The sequence below is a fragment of the Vanessa tameamea genome, chromosome 11 (genome assembly GCF_037043105.1).
Source record: "Vanessa tameamea isolate UH-Manoa-2023 chromosome 11, ilVanTame1 primary haplotype, whole genome shotgun sequence".
Classification (NCBI taxonomy): domain Eukaryota; kingdom Metazoa; phylum Arthropoda; class Insecta; order Lepidoptera; family Nymphalidae; genus Vanessa; species Vanessa tameamea.
Genome location: NC_087319.1, coordinates 11,623,679 through 11,644,147, shown reverse-complemented (window position 1 = coordinate 11,644,147; position 20,469 = coordinate 11,623,679). Strand labels below are relative to the sequence as shown.

At 33.2% G+C, this 20,469-nt stretch overlaps 2 protein-coding genes across 3 annotated transcripts in view; one reads left to right on the top strand and one right to left on the bottom strand.

The window, feature by feature from the left end:
* Positions 1-11: 11 nt before the first annotated feature.
* Positions 12-8,227, bottom strand: LOC113395317 (cAMP and cAMP-inhibited cGMP 3',5'-cyclic phosphodiesterase 10A-like). The gene is made up of 15 exons (XM_026632895.2): positions 7,887-8,227; positions 7,279-7,377; positions 6,209-6,411; positions 5,435-5,608; positions 5,097-5,245; positions 4,692-4,861; positions 4,429-4,562; positions 4,072-4,190; positions 3,439-3,676; positions 2,854-3,009; positions 2,524-2,625; positions 1,942-2,019; positions 1,493-1,591; positions 1,076-1,245; positions 12-148 (listed from the first exon to the last, which is right to left on the bottom strand). The coding sequence occupies exons 1-15, from the start codon at positions 8,212-8,214 to the stop codon at positions 34-36; spliced, it is 2,334 nt and encodes a 777-aa protein (XP_026488680.2). The 5' UTR covers positions 8,215-8,227; the 3' UTR covers positions 12-33.
* Positions 8,228-12,953: 4,726 nt separating this feature from the next.
* LOC113392160 (blood vessel epicardial substance) overlaps positions 12,954-20,469 on the top strand; it is a 52,003-nt gene continuing 44,487 nt past the window's right edge. The window contains exon 1 of one of the 2 annotated variants that reach the window (XM_064216290.1): positions 12,954-13,800. In XM_064216290.1, the coding sequence (XP_064072360.1) occupies positions 13,315-13,800 (486 nt within the window). In that variant the 5' untranslated portion in view covers positions 12,954-13,314. The remainder of the gene's footprint in view (positions 13,801-20,469) is intronic. The other variant, XM_064216289.1, reaches the window with a different exon arrangement.

The following is a 20,469-nucleotide window of genomic DNA, read 5'->3' as shown; positions in this document are numbered from 1 at the left end:
ACTAATTTAGTTTTATTTGTTCGATATATATTTTTATTCAGTGACCTTCAACAAGGGTCGGCTTCTCGTCCTGGGAATAGCTTCGTCTTGTCTCCATAACTTTTGACCGCGTATTTCTATTTCTTCGTGCCAAGCTTCCTGAGTTTTTCTAAGATAAAATAAAAGTATAGTTCATATGTATCTCGTCTGTACTTATTTTGTTTCATGATAATTATAGGTGATTATTATATTTCTGTTTCAACTGCCACAATGTCCCCAATTTTGTGGCCTTATGCGAAACTAAGTAAAATGATCATAAACTAGTTGCCGTCCGCGGCCTCTCGTCTTTTAGGGTTTAGTCATCAGGTGTTAGGCAAAAAAAGGAGCCGTTCTCGGGGTTTCATCCTTGCTTCATAGCAAATGTAGAGCTCAGTGTTATGGCCATGAAATAATAGACGACAGACAGACAGAATAACTTTCACATTTATAATATTTTTTTTAGCATTAGCAGCGTGTAAATTTCCCATTTTAAGGCTAAAGGCCTCCTCTCCCTTTGAGGAGAAGATTTTTGGAGCATATTTCACCACGCTGCTCCAATGCGGGTTGGCGGAATACACATGTGGCAGAATTTCGTTGAAATTAGACACATGCAGGTTTCCTCACGATGTTTTCCTTCACCGCAGAGCACGAGATGAATTATAAACACAAATTAAGCACATGAAAGTTCAGTGGTGCCTGCCTGGGTTTGAACCTGAAATCATCGGCTAAGATGCACGCGTTCGGCTCAGCTGAGCCGAGATGGCCCAGTGGTTATAATCTTAGTATAGATATAATACAAACAACTTAAATAGTTTCCAGACGTGATCATTGCTTCATAAATATTTTGAATCGTAAACGACAAAGTTCCTTATTTAAATATAATTTTGCATTTTAGCCTAATATACCTTTAAATAGATATGTTATTAACTGACATTCAAACGATAGGGCTTAACTGTGCTTGTAAAAAGTAATATGTACTAATACTAACGGACACCTGATTAACGGACGAAAACTAGTTTTATTATGAATGATTGCGTTTTCTTTGAAATAAACAAACCTGCAATTATCTGTGAGGGGGCTCGTGTTAGGGAATATATTTTGCAACAACAACAGGCATGGCACCACAACGACCGACAGGAACTGTATCTGTTCCGCCGGCTGGTTGACACTGCGCCGTCTGTCCATCATACTGAGAGGCGTGTAGCCCATCTCACGTTCTTGGTCGCCCTGGAGCAGTTGGCAAAGTGCAGTTACGTTACACGAGACAGTAAAATTAATATTTTTTTAAATACCAAATTATTGACAATATAAATTTTGTTTTTTTTTTATCAAAAATATATTATAATATATAATCAGTGTATTACCTACATTTTTATGTGGTACCTAACTAAGATAATAAAAAGGTTTCTGTTGTTTTTTTTATTTGTATAATAAAAAAAAAACAACAGATTAACTTACAATCTTTACAATGTACCTGATTATAAAACTCTTCGTAAACTGCCTCTGCAATTGCTTTTGCCACGCCGAAGGGCTTACAACAGCCCGATAAATCGCTAGTCGTCATTAAAATGCCCTAAAATGTTACAAACTCATGTGTACAGGTTTTTTAAAATAAGGAATACAGCAAGTAAATACTCAATGTCAACTTTCAAATCAACGAAAATAAAAAAATCCGAATGATTTTGAATTTTTGCAAAAATTCGCAACGGATGCTTCTTTCGTTTATTATTGTTTAAGTTATGCCAGTTCCAGATGTACGCCGACAAGAATATCACCTAGGGTGTCGTTATTTAAATACCTACTTTACGAATACCTAAGTTATAAAGTTGGCATAACTTTCGCATTATTTTAACATAATATTGTTATTATTTTTTATTTATTAAGCCTATAGGCGGCCTATTCGTAAATCTGCAAGTTATCTACCTTTAACAATTTTCGGTGCGAATTATCAGCCCAGTCGAATGAACGTTCGGCTAACAACGGAGTGAGCTGTGCCCTTACCTAAAGAACGTGGTCTATTATTTTAAATTCTAGAATGTGACGTCATTACTTCATTAAAGCTTCAAATATTGTAAAACCTACGATTACGACATCGGGTTCTTTATTGGATTAATTATTATTAATATAACGAAATTAATTTCGAGAACAGTAGGTATCATTATAATTTATTGGCGTAACAAAAAAACCTGGTAACGTAAAAATTTTACAAGAGAAAAAACAGCAAATTTAAATTGACAGTCGTTTCAAAATGCTAAATTTTTAATAATTCACACAGTGCCGATGTCTATGGGCGGTAAATTCCACTCATCATACGGTTTCATTTTTGCCAGTTTGCTTACCTATTATAAATAAATATTTTAATATTAACTGAGTACACTTACGTGTAATGTATGTCAAAATAAAATAATAACAATAAATTAATATATGTCTAGTGCTAATAATTTCCTTCTAAGCTATGTATATTTATAGATCATAGATAATAAAAAATGCAAGTGATTGCAATACTTGAAAATAGACGGCTAGGTCGGTGCATAGAATGTCATACTTCATCTCTTGCATGATCCGGTCTCGGTCGGCTATCGACAACATACTTAGCAAGTTTTTATCCTGAAAATGTTTATTCCTTGACCAAGTATAAGACTTAATAATTTGATATATAGTTTTTAATTGTTATTTATGGATTGATGTTTTATGTATATATATTTTTATATAAGTATACAAGATTATCTGTTAAGGTACATTAAGGTAATTGTACTTTTAGAACAAAACAATGATATACATTGAGATTATATTATTTTAGGTGTTGTAACCGATGTAAGGGTTAATGATGATTACCTCAACGATTTTCTTAGCCAGGAAATAGTGGTGGTATTCCAACATTGAAGATTTGTACATTTGAGCCAACGGGTGTTTACACAACGATAGGAAATTGTTGTTGTATCCAGGGTGGTCGAGATCATGGCAGAGCCCTGCCAGCATTAGTGCTGCTGTCTAGAATTAAGTTAATTTTTTTTTAAGCATGTAGGTACCTCCCTCATCAACAAAGATCGACACGTTGGTTAAGAAGCTACGTTATATTATATACAAATCTCGAAATCCTGGAAAAAACCCCAAACCCATAAAAAGTAAGCCTTGGAAAGTTCGTAAAACCTTTAGTTCTTTCCGGTTGTGTCGAATTTATTGGCCCAGCGGATAATAAGAATGAGAAGATAGAGGGTTCACTTGTGCCAGCGCCATCACTATGTATCTTCTACCCATTTACTCTCGTACAGGACACCATAATTATTATCATCACCATTTTGCACCAGACATTACTAGAAAAACCATATTTGGCAAACCTTTGCTTGATTTTACTGATTATTTTCAATCATACAGAGACGAGGCAAACTTTAACAGATAATTTGTAAAAGTTACCCTCACCTCAACAAAATCGAAGTATCCAGGATTATTGATCAATATTAAATACATGGTATGCGTGAAACAAAACGCGTGTTCCGCGTTGTGATAAGGATTGCTTCTGTAGCACCGCAAGATTGTCAAAGAGAAATCAGCTAAGTTCTGCCTTTCAAACTGTCTGTCCGCGAATGTTTCGACGTACATGTAGCAAATCAGTCCCGGCATATCTTCCTTGCTACCTTCGCTGATGTGGTAGTTATAGCTGTTTGAAATTATTTAAATTCATTTGAAATTCACAATGGATGTTTTAGAAGAACTTTGAAAACATTTTCAAACTATTTCCAGTGACTTGCTGGTAAGGTTTTGTGCAAGCCCGTCTGGGTACCAACCAACACTTTATATATTCTACCGCCAGGCAGTAATACTTGTATTACTGTGTTTAAAGGGTGAGTGAGAAATTGTAACTGCAGGCACAAGGGACATAACATCGTTCCTGACGTTGGTGGCGCATTGGCGCATAAGGAATGGTTAATATTTCTTACAGCGCTGATGTTTATGGGCGGTGGTGACAACCTACCGCCTACCTATTTGATAAAAAGGACTATTTCGACCAAGTCTGTATCATAAAAAATGTTTCGTATTGATTCATGACGGTACCTTTTGAAATTATGGGGCGGTAACACCATGCCGTTTGTTTCCATGATCTCATCTATGTCATGACGACACGGTGCTAGATGCAGTTTCATCAGATCACGGAATACTTTATTTAGGTTTTCCTGAAATTGACATTTTTAAAAGACTAAAGATATAACGTACGAGATATTTCCATTTATGTTCAAGGATTTGAAAGAACGACGGGTAATATACAATATCCATAATCAACAAAAATTTGACAGATTGCCTTAGCCTTTTGCCTTTCTAGGTAATAAAGTCAATAGCTTTAAATTAATTATTATTAAGTACTTACTTAAATACAATAAAAAAAGATTGTTAAAATGGAAGAAAGTAACCTACGTGAAATATTTTGTACTGCTGCATGTTATAGAAGTGCACTATGAGCGAGCAATAGTTGATGAACACTTGAAATATAACTTCGTCTTCCGAGTCGAATGGCTGTGCGTTTGTTTTGTTTGTAAGTTGGACAATGCCTATAAAATTCGAATGAAAATTCAGTTGGCAATTGGCAAATTTGACATTGGAAATTGGCTATTTTTCGTCAAAATTTCAACTCATGTACTTGGAAGTTTTAGTAAATTTGTAATTGAAAAGAAACTAACCTATAACACCATTCTTGTCAACGATTGGTGAAACCAAACAAGATCTGACAACAACGCCAGTGGTAGGATCGATCTCCTTCGAAAACCTCGGATCTTTGTATGCATCTCTAACGTTTAATGATTCACCGGTTTTGGCAACGAGTCCTGCTGGAGTCTGTTCTTGGCTAAGACTTCATTTGAAACATTTACAAAATTAAATGAGAGACGCAGCGTTATTCACATAAACTTTTACTAAATAATAATCCAAACCGTTATTGTTAAAATCTTAAAGGATTTATTGTAAAACTTAGGTTTTATCTCCATTTCGATTCCTAGTACTGTACAGCGTACACTTCAGTCAGTCGCTCAATGAAAATTTGCTACAAAACAAATAAACAACCAAGTTAAAATAAGTTGCATACTAACTTTACTTTTATTTTCTTTTTTGGTATTGAAGATTTTTCAGAACTCCACCCGTCGTCCCACATATCAGCTAGCAGATGTTCGCCAACATTCTCTTTATCTATTATGAAGAAACTGCTCCGCATAGCACCGATAAAAGATTTCACTACTGCCTAGTGTATAACACATTTATATAATTTTAGTATTCATTACTCGTGTATCAATTCATAATATAACGAAACAGGCACGGTAAGTATAATAATTCGACAATGTAGGGTGTTTATTCTTTGTTTCTTTGTACTATTTTTCATATACTAATAGATATTGTGTAAAAAATGTAAGTAAAACTGAATATCACGTACCAGCATATCAGTAAGCATAGTGTCAATAGAAGCAAGGTCGCAGAAGTAGTTCTGCAGGAGCGACCGTAACTCCTGATTGAGATGAGCTGTACGCTGTAAGGTGATGCGAGCTTGTGCCTGGTGGACCGCGGCGCCCGCCCAGCAAGCTACACTTACCACTGTGTACACTATATTCTGTAGACAATGGACTAAAAGTTAAATCGGATACTTGCGTTTTTATTACATGTATTGTAAAAGTTCGTAAAACTATAACTTTATATGGTCCTATTCTTTGATTTACGTATATTTTAATATTTTCATTCCTATCTTTAACATAGATACAAAAATCTGTAGGGCTTATAATGGATCCTTGTAGAACACCTATTTAAACGTTTTCCACAAGAAACAATTATCACATAGGTAACATTCACGTAGATACAGGTGCCAGGTGAATAGATCACTCCTTTTCATGTCAATTATCTTTGATTTTTTTTTTAATTAGTATTGGTAAGGATTCTGTCAAGCACTTTCTTCTAAAAGCGGAGAATAAAGTGTCCTCTCGTCATTAGTACGTCAACATGAAACCGATAATTATGTACATGGATTTAAGCTTGGATTTGGTAGTATATTAGGCGTTCACTCATATTTGATTAAGTGAAAACTTTGCTTGCATGAGGTGTATTGGCATCAACGTAAAATAAATGACGCGTAAATAAAAAAATAAAAACAAAAGTCTGACACGCAAAACGGATATTACTCAGTTTACCATAAAATGTATATAAATTACCAACGTACTTGATCATAAGGTTCAGCATGACACCGATACAGCTCAAGTACAGCATAGCAGTCGCCATCCGGTTTTATCACGGGCATGCAGAGGGCTACCTTCGCGTCCACCCACTTCAGACCTTCAGCGAATCGTCTGTCGCGTTGTACATCCTCAATGAGCAAATATTCCTTTGTTGCTGCCACGTGTGCTGCCGCTATTTTACCCTCTCCTAAATATACAAACAGAAAAAAAAGACTATTTTTTTATTTTATAATTTTAATCCTTATTAACTAAAAATAAAATATATATACTATATATTTAGTTAATTAGGATTATATATATAAAAAAGATTAATGTTTCTTTGTTACTTTTTTTCATTCGATTCAGTTGACACTTTGAAGTTATGTTTTTCCCTTGGGTAAATGTTGACGGTACTTCCATTTTAATACATATTTTGTTATAATAACAATTTGATAACATTTAAGTTGTTTTTATTAACTAGTGTATAAATTTAAAACTAAATGATAAATTATATACATTTAGATAGCTTTGAAAACAGAACACAGCAAGCTAACTTAAGGCGTATCACAACTTGATAAGCCTTAAGGCAAGAATTTATAAAAATAATTACTACTTTGCCTTTATTTAAAGTAAGAGAAGATAAACCTGTTTACTTTAAAAAACGCTGTCATTTAGACAAACAATGCCGGTAGTTGACCTCTTTTTTGAAAGAGTACAACTACCGGCATATAGATAAATCAGTTTTTCACTAAACATCCACTTGGTGATAGGAGCACGGACGTCTGGGTAGGTATCACGCACTCATCACTAAATAGCAATACTCAGCATTGTTATCCTCCGGTTTGAAGGGCTACTTAGCTACAAGACATTACATCTAAGTTTCCAAGGTCAGTATCGCATTGGTTTTTTAAGGAATGGTTTATATATCTTACATTGGCAATGTCTATGAGCGAAGGTTTACATACATTTAACATCATCAAAAATACACTCGCTAGACATCTTAAAGTAAGGCTGTGTACATATGCATATTCGATGTTTATTACACATGGTTTTATGTAACTCAACTAGGTTTTACCAATAGGTATGTTGATTTCGTAACGTTCAGGATTCTTCGTGGTTGGAGACATGAGCACGATTTCATTATTTACTTTGTTTACTATGTACACGAAAACGCCTGAAAATCCAATTAGAATATAGTATAGCTATAAATACTTTTAGCATTACCACTTGAAAGGTAAAACCCAAAAATTTTACCAAATTGAACAATTTAATGAAAATATATGGGATTCAACTATCCTATCCTCAGAAGTACCAAAGAAATTACAAAAGTTATATACATATATAAGAAACCAACTTCAATAAAATGGATAGTAATAACATTATACGATACATTAAAAACCCATCAATCATAATTTACACGGTGGAAGGGGCTTGTGCAAATCCGTCGAGGGTCCACTGCCATAATCTGCTACTTACAAGCAATACTTAATATCGTTGTGTTCTGGTTTAACTGGTAAGACATTGTAACTACAGAAACAAGTGATATGACAATTTAGTCCCAAGATTGGAGGCGCATTGACGATGGAATGGGTGGTTAATATTACTTACAGCGTCCATATCTATAAACAGTGATTAGTAAAAAGCCAAAACGCTACTAATTCATGAACAACAATGCAATTTTACCAGAACTATTAGTAACCGCCTTAAGCACATTAGCAGTTTCATAAAATAAAGAATCAAGGTCGATTGTATCTTCCAAAAATATATTAAATCTATTAATGTCTAAATAGGTCCCTTCTTTAGTCTCGTCTTCTTTTAGGCCCTTTCTTTCTATCTGGGCATAAGGAGCTATGACGCGCCTTGTTACTTTATCTAGCTTTTCTGATGGGACTAGAAAGTGAGATTGCACTTTGGAGAGATTAGGCAATTTCTTGCTGGAGTCATCTGTCTGATGGATCGTGTCAAGGCGACTTTTGACTGACTTTGCGCTTCGAGGCACTGGGTCGGTCATTTTTAAGTGTTTGCTAAACACTGTATTGAAGAAAATAAAATGATTCTACTATTATAAAAAATATAGTTGTGTAAGTCAATTTGACGACGTTTTATGTCAAATTAGTTTTCGTTTTACAAAATTACGGCCAACACGATTTATTTTTTTATGATATAGCACAGTGTTTACATGTCGGTGTATTTCAAAAGCAAAAGGAAAAGACTCTTACAAAATAAGAAATGAGACCATAAAGAAACAGACGAAAATGAAAGACGTTATAAAAAAAGTAAGAAAATAAAATGGTAATGGACAGTACATACAATTAGAGGAAAGAAAAAATGGTCAAAATCAATAATGAACTGGTTTACTGGTCACAATAAAAGGAAAAGAGGTAGACCACTTAGAAGATGGGTGGACGATATCAAGCTGTAGCAGGAGGCACATGGATTAGGGCGGTTAACGATAGAGAGGAATGGAGGAAGTTGGAGGAGGCCATTGCCATTAAAGAGCATACAGACAGAGTTGTCGTTGCATTGAGTCAAGCGAAAATATAAGAAATGTTAGATATAGAACAAAAGATAAATACTGTAATTGAAAAACTGTCTGAAATAAGGCTATTATTATTATTAATACGCTTGCTCGCGAAAAAAAGTTTAAATATAAAACAGTTTTTTTTTTTATTATACAATTTATTACCAGTCCACATACGTATAAGATTTGTGAAATAATGAGAGTTCCGCAATAATAAATAATGCCTTTTTAAATGACACAAGTTAACTTAACAGATTAATAAAAGTTGCAAAATAATTGTTTAATAAAATCAAATTGAATAAGTAAATTTATGAAGAGTACTTTTGCAATTATAATTGAGGTAAATAGTTGGTCTCCCAGATTATTTTTCTTAACACTAAACTGGGCTTTTGTGCGTTTGAGATATCGGGCATTGTACTTGGTCCTTCGAGTCGGATACGTAACAATAAATCATCTTCATAATTTTACTTAAACATGTTATAAGTTTATGAAAACAATAATATAGTTTTATTTTATAGACACCCAGCATCTCATGAGTAAAATAATAAAGTTAATTTATTATTAATTAAAAAATACCTTACATAAATACACTTAATGGATACCTTATTAAAAATAATTAATTTCTCAATACTACAGATTTACTGTTAATGCATAAAGTCGTATGTCGTTACTGTGTGCAACTTTCATCACAGAATACAAACTGATTATTTGTTTATATTGGATTAATATGAGGTCAACTTTTCCTCATTACTTGTTCTAATATAAAACAAATGTACGAGTTAAATAATAAAACAGGGCTTAACTTAGGACCGTTTGAAGTTATAAATTATAATACACAAACAGAAAAGATGTAACACAATGCAGAACTTGACCTTATTTTATCTTATGAATAAAATATAAAATAATGTATAATATGACTTTGTAAGTACGAGATAAGGATTTACAATCTACTTCTAAACCCTGAAATGCATTAAACTACTTTAACATTTATTCTTACAATAGTAAAAAAAAACATACACAAAATAAAAAAAATATATTTTAGTACTAAGGCAATATACATAATTTATTAAAGTTAATTTATTTAAATCTAACCCTAAACAACTATAAACATTGAGATTTTAAAACTGTATCAAATGGGTTTTGTGACTCAATAATTTATAAATAATTACCTTGAAAGTATTACGATTATAGAAATAAAATAACAAGCATATTGTTAAAAATAGCAAGATTTTTATCTCTTGGCAAAGTTTAACTATGGTTGAAATTCTGTAAAAGATATTCCGTAGATAACCTATACCTCTTTTGCAAATAGAAGCTCAGTGGCAGACATAGAAAATGTTACTGGAGTTGGAGCTAACTCCCTGATCACTCCTCTTATTCATTTATTTAAAATATTTAATTTTGCTTTATTTGCACCAAAATTAGTAAATTTATTTTCATCACAAGAAATACATTTTGCTCTGTCTTATTACATAATTTCTTTTGTATGTACATCTTCCCTCTCCTTTTCGGACGATCAGAAAAAATAGTTACAGCATTTGAAAAGCAATTAGCATCAGGCCCATGGGTTACCATCCACCACTGTAGCATCATTGCTTTCGACGGTATATATATATATATATATATAGGGCAAATGACTATTAAAAATGTCATACATTATTATCATATAACTACATATTGATGTGGATAAAACTTGATTAGCAGAATATTATTATATTATTTAAAAGTTGTACATCCAGGCATGCAAGACATTTAGATGAGACAATTTAAAAATCTTCATATTTAATTCACACAAAATGTAATATAGTTTTAGTTGTAAACAGTTATATTGATTAAAAAAAATTTTTAGTCTACAGATCACATAAGGAATATGTTTATTTTGATTTTTAAGCACATTCTAGTTTAGTAGTACTTTAAAATAACACTGCTAATATTCTTACAAACAAACTTGATTTAATGTAAAATGATACAACAGTTCCATATATTTTACAGTAGTACTGATTGCTAGGGATTTATGAATCCATTGTGACAGACATATAACTTAAATTACAGGTTTATTTGTTATAGGCCCCGTGCGTATCGCGAACGGCCTACTGTTGCGCCATCTCGCGGAACAGTGGTGACAATACGTATCTACGTATTGTCACCACTGTCAGGCGCCAGTCAGCTGGGCATGTGCCTAGCTGACTGGCGCCTTCCCAAGTAGTATATGATTCATACGCATTTCGAGGTCATTATTAATCGAAAATAATTAACGTTATTACCTCGACGATAATCCAATGTGGTTTTCAATCAATCTATTTACATTTTTTGTTTTCCTTAAAGCATGATGTATGGCACTGGTGCTGTGGTCCTTGTGTGATTAAAAACATGATTTTTGTGTTGTTTTGTTCATAACTATAAATTAATGAACCATTCGATATTTTTTTGTATCCAGTGAACACTGAATATTTCATAGGAGCAATTTCTTTGTCGCTTGGCTTTTTAACTCTTACAATATTTTATTGTTATAATAATAAAAATGCATTTTTATAGTTGAATGGGGACCGACAATATCCACGACGCAGTATGGCTACAAGGCCGGCTTATCGCTTCGAGGGTGTAAGCACGTCGCTGCTGTTGCCATTTTCATTGACAATGAAAGTTCAAATTCGAAAACTGATCAGCCACAAGATTGGAATCAACCAAAGAAGAGTCAGGTTGAAAAATTTAAAAAAGGTGCTACGATAGAAAGTGTCTTTCCTACCACGAAACGTTTGATCGATTGGAACAAGAAAAACACACTAACTTTCCGATTGAGCTGCGAGGGTGGCGCCACATGCAATACGCACGGGGCCTATATAGATAATGTTTACCTTCATTGTAAAGTTTAAAATTATATTACATGATTTTTATAGATTATATACGCTTGAGCAATTACGGCCATGTTATTGGTTTTCTTTCTTTTTTAATTGGTGGACTGCCAGTGGGAGAGTTTACCTAAAAAAAATTAAATTAATTTGAGTTTTGTTCATACTATAACACTTTAAATAAAATAGTGATTATCTACAGTATGGTTTTGATTGATAATTGCCTCGTAAGGTTAGTGGCTAGCTTATAAGGCTGCAAATCTTAAGGTCCTGAGTTCACAGGACCAGGGGTCTCGGTAGCAGCCCAAAATCAGAGAGTTGAGTTAATACTACCATTCCTTAAAGCATGTAAAGCAGTTGATGACTTTCCAGTTGCATTGGATTTGTATTGTTCTATGGGATTATGAGATAGAAGGAATAGAGAGTGCCTTTGTATTTGTGCAGTTTTCAATGTTTTGTTAAGAAAGACATCATCATCAGGATTGTTTAATGAGACCTTATATTGATAAAAAACTTACAGCGTCAATGGACATCTTCCTCTTGTTGTTATGGCTATTATTATGGATATTATTGCTGTCTAGCTTAATCCTTTTCATCTGACCAGAGAGCATATCAGATGAAGGTTTTAATCTTTCAGCATTTGAAAATGTTTTTTTTCTGTTATTAATATAATTATTATTGATTGCATCCAAGTTCTTGGCTGACTCAGCGTTCGACATACGGACTTCGTTCAAAATTTTACCTCGACCCGAATCACGATATTTTCTTTGCCCATACGGAACACAAAATTGGTGAAACAGATCTAAAAGCTCGTCTCTTGCCTTTATTTGTAAATTATTTATTCGTAAATGCCTCTAAAATAAACAGTTCATAGTTAAATACGTCAAAAATTACAAATTTGTCGGTGTATTTTTAGAGCCCTGTTTTACCTCTTGAATGACTTGTATTAACTGCTCATTTGACAATAATTCTGGATGTAACAACATATCAAAAGGTACAGCCATTTTTATTCATAATTTCATACATATTTTAAGATTAATATATTACGCAAAATACTCGCTCTACAACAAAACAATAGGCGCCAGAAAGAAAAACCTATAAATGTCAACATCATAGATAATACATATATACTGAAAGTCAACATGAAGTGCAGACTGCACATGTTATGACAGTTGAGAAATGCTGCTTTTTAGAACTTTTCGGTATATTGAATTATCGATGATCAAAGACATTCATCATTTAATTACAACAAATATTATTTAAGGTTAAATTCTGTTGTATATATAATTGTTTTTAAATAATAATCTAATTCTGAATCAAATTAACCGTAGGAATATAATAAAACAGAATATGGTAACATGTAACTACTGTCATTTGTTATGTCAAGCGCTATTGCTGACTGTCATTCCGCAAGCTTCGATTGTTTGCTTCACTGTTTTTCTAATATTTATTTTGGACTCTTGACTGCATTTGTTGTCCCGCGTTTTGTTTAATAATTTCCGTGGTATGAAAGTTATGATTTTCCTGAAATAGTATCTTTGTGTTATTGCAGTTCTATTCATTTATTAAAATAATAAAAAAAAATCAGTTCGCAAATAGTGTAAATACCTTCATGTTACTAAATATTTTTTTAAGAACAGCTGTGCTTAATTGAGCTAAAAAAATAGCGCGCCAATGCCAAACGTCGCCGGGAAAACGTCGATGCTTAAAGTGGATCGGAAGAGTTTTATTTGGTGGGACTATGTTGTTTCTCAGTGCCTTAGCCATCGGAATGATTACTGGCTTGCAAAATGTCACCACGGAGGTGGCGACAGCGGAAAGTGACGTAGGGACGACGGCGGTAACGGACGGCATGGGGTTGCTAGAGACGACGAAATCGTCAGCCGGGAACGACTTCGTAAACGTGACGATCCAAGAGCGTACATCGATGTGGGACTTATATCTTAACCACTGCCCCAAGTGGCGTCCGATAAATCATATATTTTTTCAAGCAGCCAATGTGTTCTTCCTGTTATCCTTCCTGGCCCCACATACACCCACCGGGCTGATCTGGCTGAGAGTGGCTCTGGTACTTGGCTGTGCCTTTTCAGGCCTCTGGGCTTGGAGTATTGAGTGCTACCTAGATGCTGTGGTGTGGAACAGTGCATTTATAATTATTAACTTTGTGTACTTTGCTGTGCAATTTTATTTGATGAGGCCGATTAAATTTCATAAGGATATTGAAGAGGTAAGTCTTCTTATAAATAATATAATAATTTATTTTATTTTAAAGAAAATACATTCAAATTCCATAACCCTGTTATATATTCTCCTGCATGCAATTTATATAAACATAAATCATAAATAATTATCATATCATTTATAAAGAGTATTATTTTATCTTATTAAAATATGTTGTTGTTTTTATACATAATATATTATTATATATATAATGTTTGGTATGGAATATGTTTCGTCATCCACACTTATCAAGATTTATAACTAATGCAAATTTATTACTCTCCCGTTAATAACATTGAAATGTTGATTCAATTTATCTTATCAGATGCTGTTAGTTATATGTACTTGTGACTTTATCAATTCCTAAAATTTTAACTGACTTTGGCATACAGTTTTAATATTATTTATTTAGGTGATTGTAAAATAACTCAATAATTTGTACAACAGTGCAGGAAATTTCTCTTTACTTTTCAACAAGCACTCAAGGCTCCTATTGGTCTTTGTTCATTACATAATGAAAGCGTTATAAAATTTAAGATAAAAGGCTAAAAATTAATAATATTTCTATTAAAATTATATATTAAAAGCAGTATCTCAGTTGTGATAATAATTTACCATTCATTTTATGAAAATTTCTCATTTTATTGATAGACTATAGACATAAAATTTATAGAAATATCTGGTTAATAATAATAATGTATGTTTTGATCACTTTCAACTTTTCATGTATTGTCAATTGTCTGATTATGTTAATTAATTTACGTAATTGTGTCATTTTTTAATTATAATTTCTGCAGTCAATGTAGAGGAGTAGGGTGTCCAAAAAAACTATTGCTTTCCAAACCTTTGTTAGATTTTTGAAAATCATGAATATAGTATTTTTATATATTGAACTCGGTTTGCACGGGTCTGTCACGGTAGCATGCGTAAGAGATCCCGTGACGCCCGCCGAAAGATGGAGAGGGTACCGCTGGTTTTTTAGTGGGTTTTCTGGTGTACCGGGGCGCACTCGGAACCCAGGGCAGCGGCGAGTCCCACATACCCCTCCACTTCCGTCCGTGAGGGAAGCGCGGAACGCGTTTTTCCAGCGAGAAACAAAAACAAAGATTGCGCGGGTAGAATAAGGATATACTTAAAACTGTTATACCGTAATACGTGTAATTCTACTGGGTTATGTAGGGTACATCGGGTAAGCTTGAACAAACATCGCCATATTTCAGTCATTTTTAACAAAACCTTAATTATGTACTTAATCTTTTCTCATGAATTACTCCGTCCGTTGGTTGATTGTCCACAGTATGAGAATATTTTCGGTTGTTTTGGAGTTTATCGGGTTTAGACAGACAGAAGTGGCGACTTTGTGATATAGCTTGAAATTTCGACTATAAATTTGATGTAAATTTCATCCGAGGCACGAAAAAGACCGAACCAGAGAGTACATACATTCTTTTACCGTAAATTATAATACTGAACACCTGAAAAAACCTGCAGCATTCAATAAGGTATAAACATGAGAAGTTTTATGCAAAATTTGATGTAACAAAACGGGATATGGGTCGCGATAAGAAAATCCAAGTCAACGCAAGTTCCAACTTGACTCTGAGCTTTTGACGTACTTGTTACTGGCACTAACCTGACTTTTAGTTGGCAACGAAATCCGGATAATAAAATCGGAAACTGATATATTCAGTTATAAATTTGTATTCTCTAATTTCTTACCATTTTTAAACTATATATTCTGTCTTTACTACAGATTTGCCAATCTACTTCTTTACAGCTTAACCCTTAAACGAACAAACTTACGTAACCAATCAATTACCACTATACCTACCTGGACTGGAATAATAACTTACGGTCAACCATGAATATTAAACATTGAAATTACTAACGAAAAGCGAAAAACAAAAGACATAATATATCCTCATTTTTTGGCGAGCTAGTTCAATAAATAGATCTAAAGTATTGACCGTATGACCAATTAAAAAATCGGTGTTACTATGAACCCGTACCTAAAAGACTAGTTTGACGAGGAGAACTAGAAGATAGGCATAAAGGGCACCGATTGTCGTGGTATGGATGTCATCAAGAAGAGAATTATGTATGAATGTATTTATAAGGTGAGACCGAAAAGATGAGTGGTGTTATGTGTTAGGTGTGAGATGTGGAAATAGAGAGTAATATGAAACAGAGATTGAGATGAATTGTAGAGAAAAGCTTCGTCAACATCAGATAAGGGCCAAGTATAAGACGTATTTATGCACCATTTGGTCTTACTAATCGTGACCTTTAATCTTTTCATATCTCAAAGATTACCATCTAACAATATCAGAACTTGGCACGTTGTAATTTAAATTTGAATTAAAATTTAAACCATTAAGTTCCTGGCAAATTGCCAACGTTTCTATTTATAGACCAACCACTTTCATTTCATATATAGTTTTGATGTTTATTATATAACGTAAACGAAAACTACAGTTTGTGAATGTCTTACCTTTTCTAGAAAATTCTACCTGATAATGATAAATTTTCAGCATTTTTTATAAATGTCGTCAATTGTTGTCTTGATAAGAGAGCTATATGGTGTACATTAAGTTGGCCCTCGTATACTTTGTATCTTGTAAAGGTTTTATTGACAAAGCAATCACTATTAACTTTGAACTGCTTTTGGTGTTGAGATGTTCGTAACTGTCAGAGAAGTGCAATTTATTTGGCCCACTTACCAAACGTATCGACATTAGCGGTAAAGTATAATATATAGGTTCATTTACTTATATTCTAACAACGTATGTTGTGTGTTAGGATTATGTTGGTGCAATGACCACCGAACCCCTGACACAGCAAGTAGCAACACACGTGGCTCGTGTTAATAAATTTTGAGTCAGTCCATCACAAAACGCTGATCAAATCCGACGCGTAAAACATATCAAACAATTAAAATTAATATTTATTTAGTATTTTAGAATATCATAATTGAACACTGTAGCATTATTAATAAAAGCATTTATTTCGAAACTTAATTTTATCACTGACATTATTATAATACTCAAAACAACCTTCAACACTAGTAACTATCACCCTACTTTATATCATCAAAATAGAAATTCTGGTATTTCAAGTACATGTATTATCAGTTTGATAATTATAATGAGCCTAAAGTTGATCTAATGTATCATTGTAAATCATATTTTTTTAAATCTTTTTATAAACAACCTAGTGCCTTAGAACTAGGTCAAAAAAACTTAGATCGAATCACAATATTTGGCAAGTCAACAAACGTTTTGCTCAACAATGAATCATATTGGTTTCGAAAGCCAATAGATATGGAAGGGATATACGGCGCGCAATAGAGGCCTTCCAGTGTGCATTGGGTCCATGCGATGAGATTTGTACAGTTAAATTAATACATACGCAACATTTCAGATTCAAATATAGCATACAAATAACACACAAATTGTCGTCATGTCATCTCATGTCGTCAAAAAAACAAAAATTTTTGCGATTGATATTTACGCAGGATAAATATTAATTAAAATAATGATGTTATTAATTTCGTGGAAAAGTTTTTAAGGTTTTAATTTGTTTCTCTACATTTAATTTAATCCTATAATATGAGAATTCAAAAGTCCTTAACCGTCATACTAGATTATATTTTTCTAGTTCAATAGAACATATATTCCGACTTGCATCCGCTTGAACCTTCTACCTTGTAAGTTTAGTCGTCGCATTTAAGTTATTGCCTGAGTTGAGACAAATATTGTTGTCGTACGTAACTAATTTGTTTCTTCCTAATGCGCTCTCGCTTAGTACTAATTGATTTTGTAATTCAATGAATATACAGAGTTGCTTTAAAATTTGATTATTTAATTCAAGATCAATTAGGAAAATTTAAACAAGTTTAAAACATCTCTGTGTTTCAATTACGGATATCATTGCGCCGCTTAATTTAAAGCAAAAACAAATCGTATCACAATTAAAATAAATCTATTGAAAACAAATGAAGACGAATTTGACGTCAAAATTGACCATGACCTATTGAAATATCTAGTACGTTCATATATTCGAATCGAATCTCAACAAAATACCACCCCCTGACCGTAAACTCGTTTACTGCAGGAAATAAACTATATCTTAGTAAGGAAATGGCAAATCCGCCGGCGAAAGGTTCTAAACTTCATTGTGTAACGTTCAAGTACAGACAACATGAGCAAGATCGATCATGCTAGCGTCTTAGAAGGATTTAAATTCCAATCTAGCAACGCCTTGATACAGTTTCATCTATGAATGTTGTCATTAGTAGAATTATTTAATTATTTTATTGGTGTTTTCTAATCGTGTCGAATATAATTCAATTTAAATTTTGATTACTGGTTTTAATTTGCACACACAGGGCAATGATTATTTGTTACAAAGGACAAACAATAAAATACTTACAACTGGCATCTATTTTTTAAATTTTTTTTACTTTACGGTATAAAGATATTAATAATACGAATACCTTAACATTGAAAACGCCTGGATTGAATCTACTTAAACTAGCAGAAATATACTTAGTGGTAAGACTTTGTGAACCTGTCTGGGTACCAACAAACAGAAATTATTTGTATTGCGGTGTTGCGGTTTGAAGATTGAGCCTGGGTTTAAAGGCATAAGGAACGTAATGTTTAATATTATTAATATTGCCGAAAGTTGTTGTTCGTGGCGTTAGTGGTAACCATTTACGATAATGTTACCCTTTTGTACGTCTGCCTTTTTATATCCATTCGTTTAAAGTACCAGCGCAATTGGAAATATTTACTAATTTTAGATTTAAATTCATAGTCATTTTATCTGGGGTGATAACTTCGTCAGCCTATTTGGTGTAAAATCGAATAAACTATTTAGCAAAGTGATATTTCAAATATCTAATAGATATTTAATAGGATCACTCCCGTATCTGATTTAGCTTTTCTATTGATTAACTGTCATTTGGTACCATCACAAACTTTCAAAATATGTACTAGCTTCTGAGAAAAGCATTCACTGGTTAGATAAAAAAACTAGTTTTGTAGATTGCATAGTTCCAATAAAAGTACGGTTAGTGAAGATCGTCGTTGCCACGAAAATGTAAATTTAGTTAAATTATACAAATGTTTCAACAGAGATCTTTCTGATAATATGTTATTATATTTACGTCTATTTATATTTTTACCGAAATGAGATGAAGTCGTATATTTCATTGATCCTATCTATAATTGCATACGGTATTAATAAATTATAAATATTAATATAAATATCGTTAATATTCAAAGTACAATTCGTTTTAACTACGAATAGTAGAAATATCTAGTTAAGATTGACGTTCGACGTTTTTTGGTGAAAAAAATAGTGTCTTGATAGGGCTTGGTGCAAGCCCGTCAACAGCAATACACTAAGTTTTGCTATTAGGGGGTAGGAGTTTAGGGATATCGTTGTGTTCTGGATTGAAGAGTAAGACAAGCCAGTGTATCTACAGGCACAAGCGTCATAATATCTGAGTTCCCAAGGTTGGCCGTGCATTGGCGATATAAGGAATGGGTAATAATTTTACAGCGTCAATTTCTATTGAATTGTCAGATACACAGGACATAACTATAGTAGATACATATCTATGGGGACATCCCCATTGAATTCTCAGATCTCGCATAATCAATTTGTACTTCCACACACTAAAATACAACATCTCGTTAGTTATAGTTACAAAGCCGTATAATATCTTCTTTATTAACATAATTATAAATATATGATTAAATAGGCCTTTGATAAAAACAATTACGCTAATTAATGTCACGATAACAAGCTGATACTATTCTGTTTTGTTTAAATTAATGGCCGTTCGACACACTGTGTATTTTTTTTGGATAATTATGATATTGTGAACGTGTGAATTTTCCCATGTAATCAAATGTAATATTGTAATTTTAATATTAGTTTTACTACGTTAATGTTCGGTAGATGTCTGATAAAAATTTGTGTCATTTGATGATGTCCTCCAGACCGATTTCGGCCAAGGCGAACCCTAAAGTGACACCAGCCATCTGCGCGGTATATATTATGTTGTAAAAGTTCATGCGTAAACATAAAGGCATTCTCGGGTTCCTATAAAGGCATTCCGGGGACTTCCCATCCTTATGTGTATAAGGATGGGAAATCCGAAACCATCGAAAAGAGTTCAAGCGTAGTATCACGTAGGTTTCACTTGCTTTCTGAGGTAACAGTTTTAAAACTGCCAATTTAATACACTCCGGCTGCGAATGAGATTTTCTGTACAGAAAATTCAGTAACTTTTTACTGGCCCGAACTGAGGTTCAAATCCAAAACCTATGGGCCTGCGAAAACTTAGTCAATTTTTTGCCAGCTTTTTTGAGATACCACTTAGTACTATCCCAGCATGGTACCAAAATGGTGATATTTACTTATTCTATAACTAAACATCACTGATTACCATTGCAGTCAGTAAGCGTCTTTAAGCAAGTCAAGGCTTATTCGCTTGCATGCCAATGTTACAGACAGTAAATTCAAGTAAAATTTATATTTATTTTTTGACAGTGTGCTTTCATAGCTTCTGATCGTGCTAATCGTCTAAGCGATGGTTATCTTCGTAATATATTCAATATATCACGATAAATTTTGTACTAAAAATATCCAAGTTTGTTGTTTG

Bases quoted from the DNA above. Each gene is read 5' to 3' on its own strand.
- LOC113395317 (XM_026632895.2), bottom strand. From the start codon at position 8,214: ATGACCGACCCAGTGCCTCGAAGCGCAAAGTCAGTCAAAAGTCGCCTT. The intron at 5,246-5,434 runs GTACGTGATATT...GTTATACACTAG, and splicing joins CTATGCTTACTGATATGCTG to GCAGTAGTGAAATCTTTTAT. The intron at 1,246-1,492 runs GTACATTGTAAA...CAACTGCTCCAG, and splicing joins ACGAAGAGTTTTATAATCAG to GGCGACCAAGAACGTGAGAT.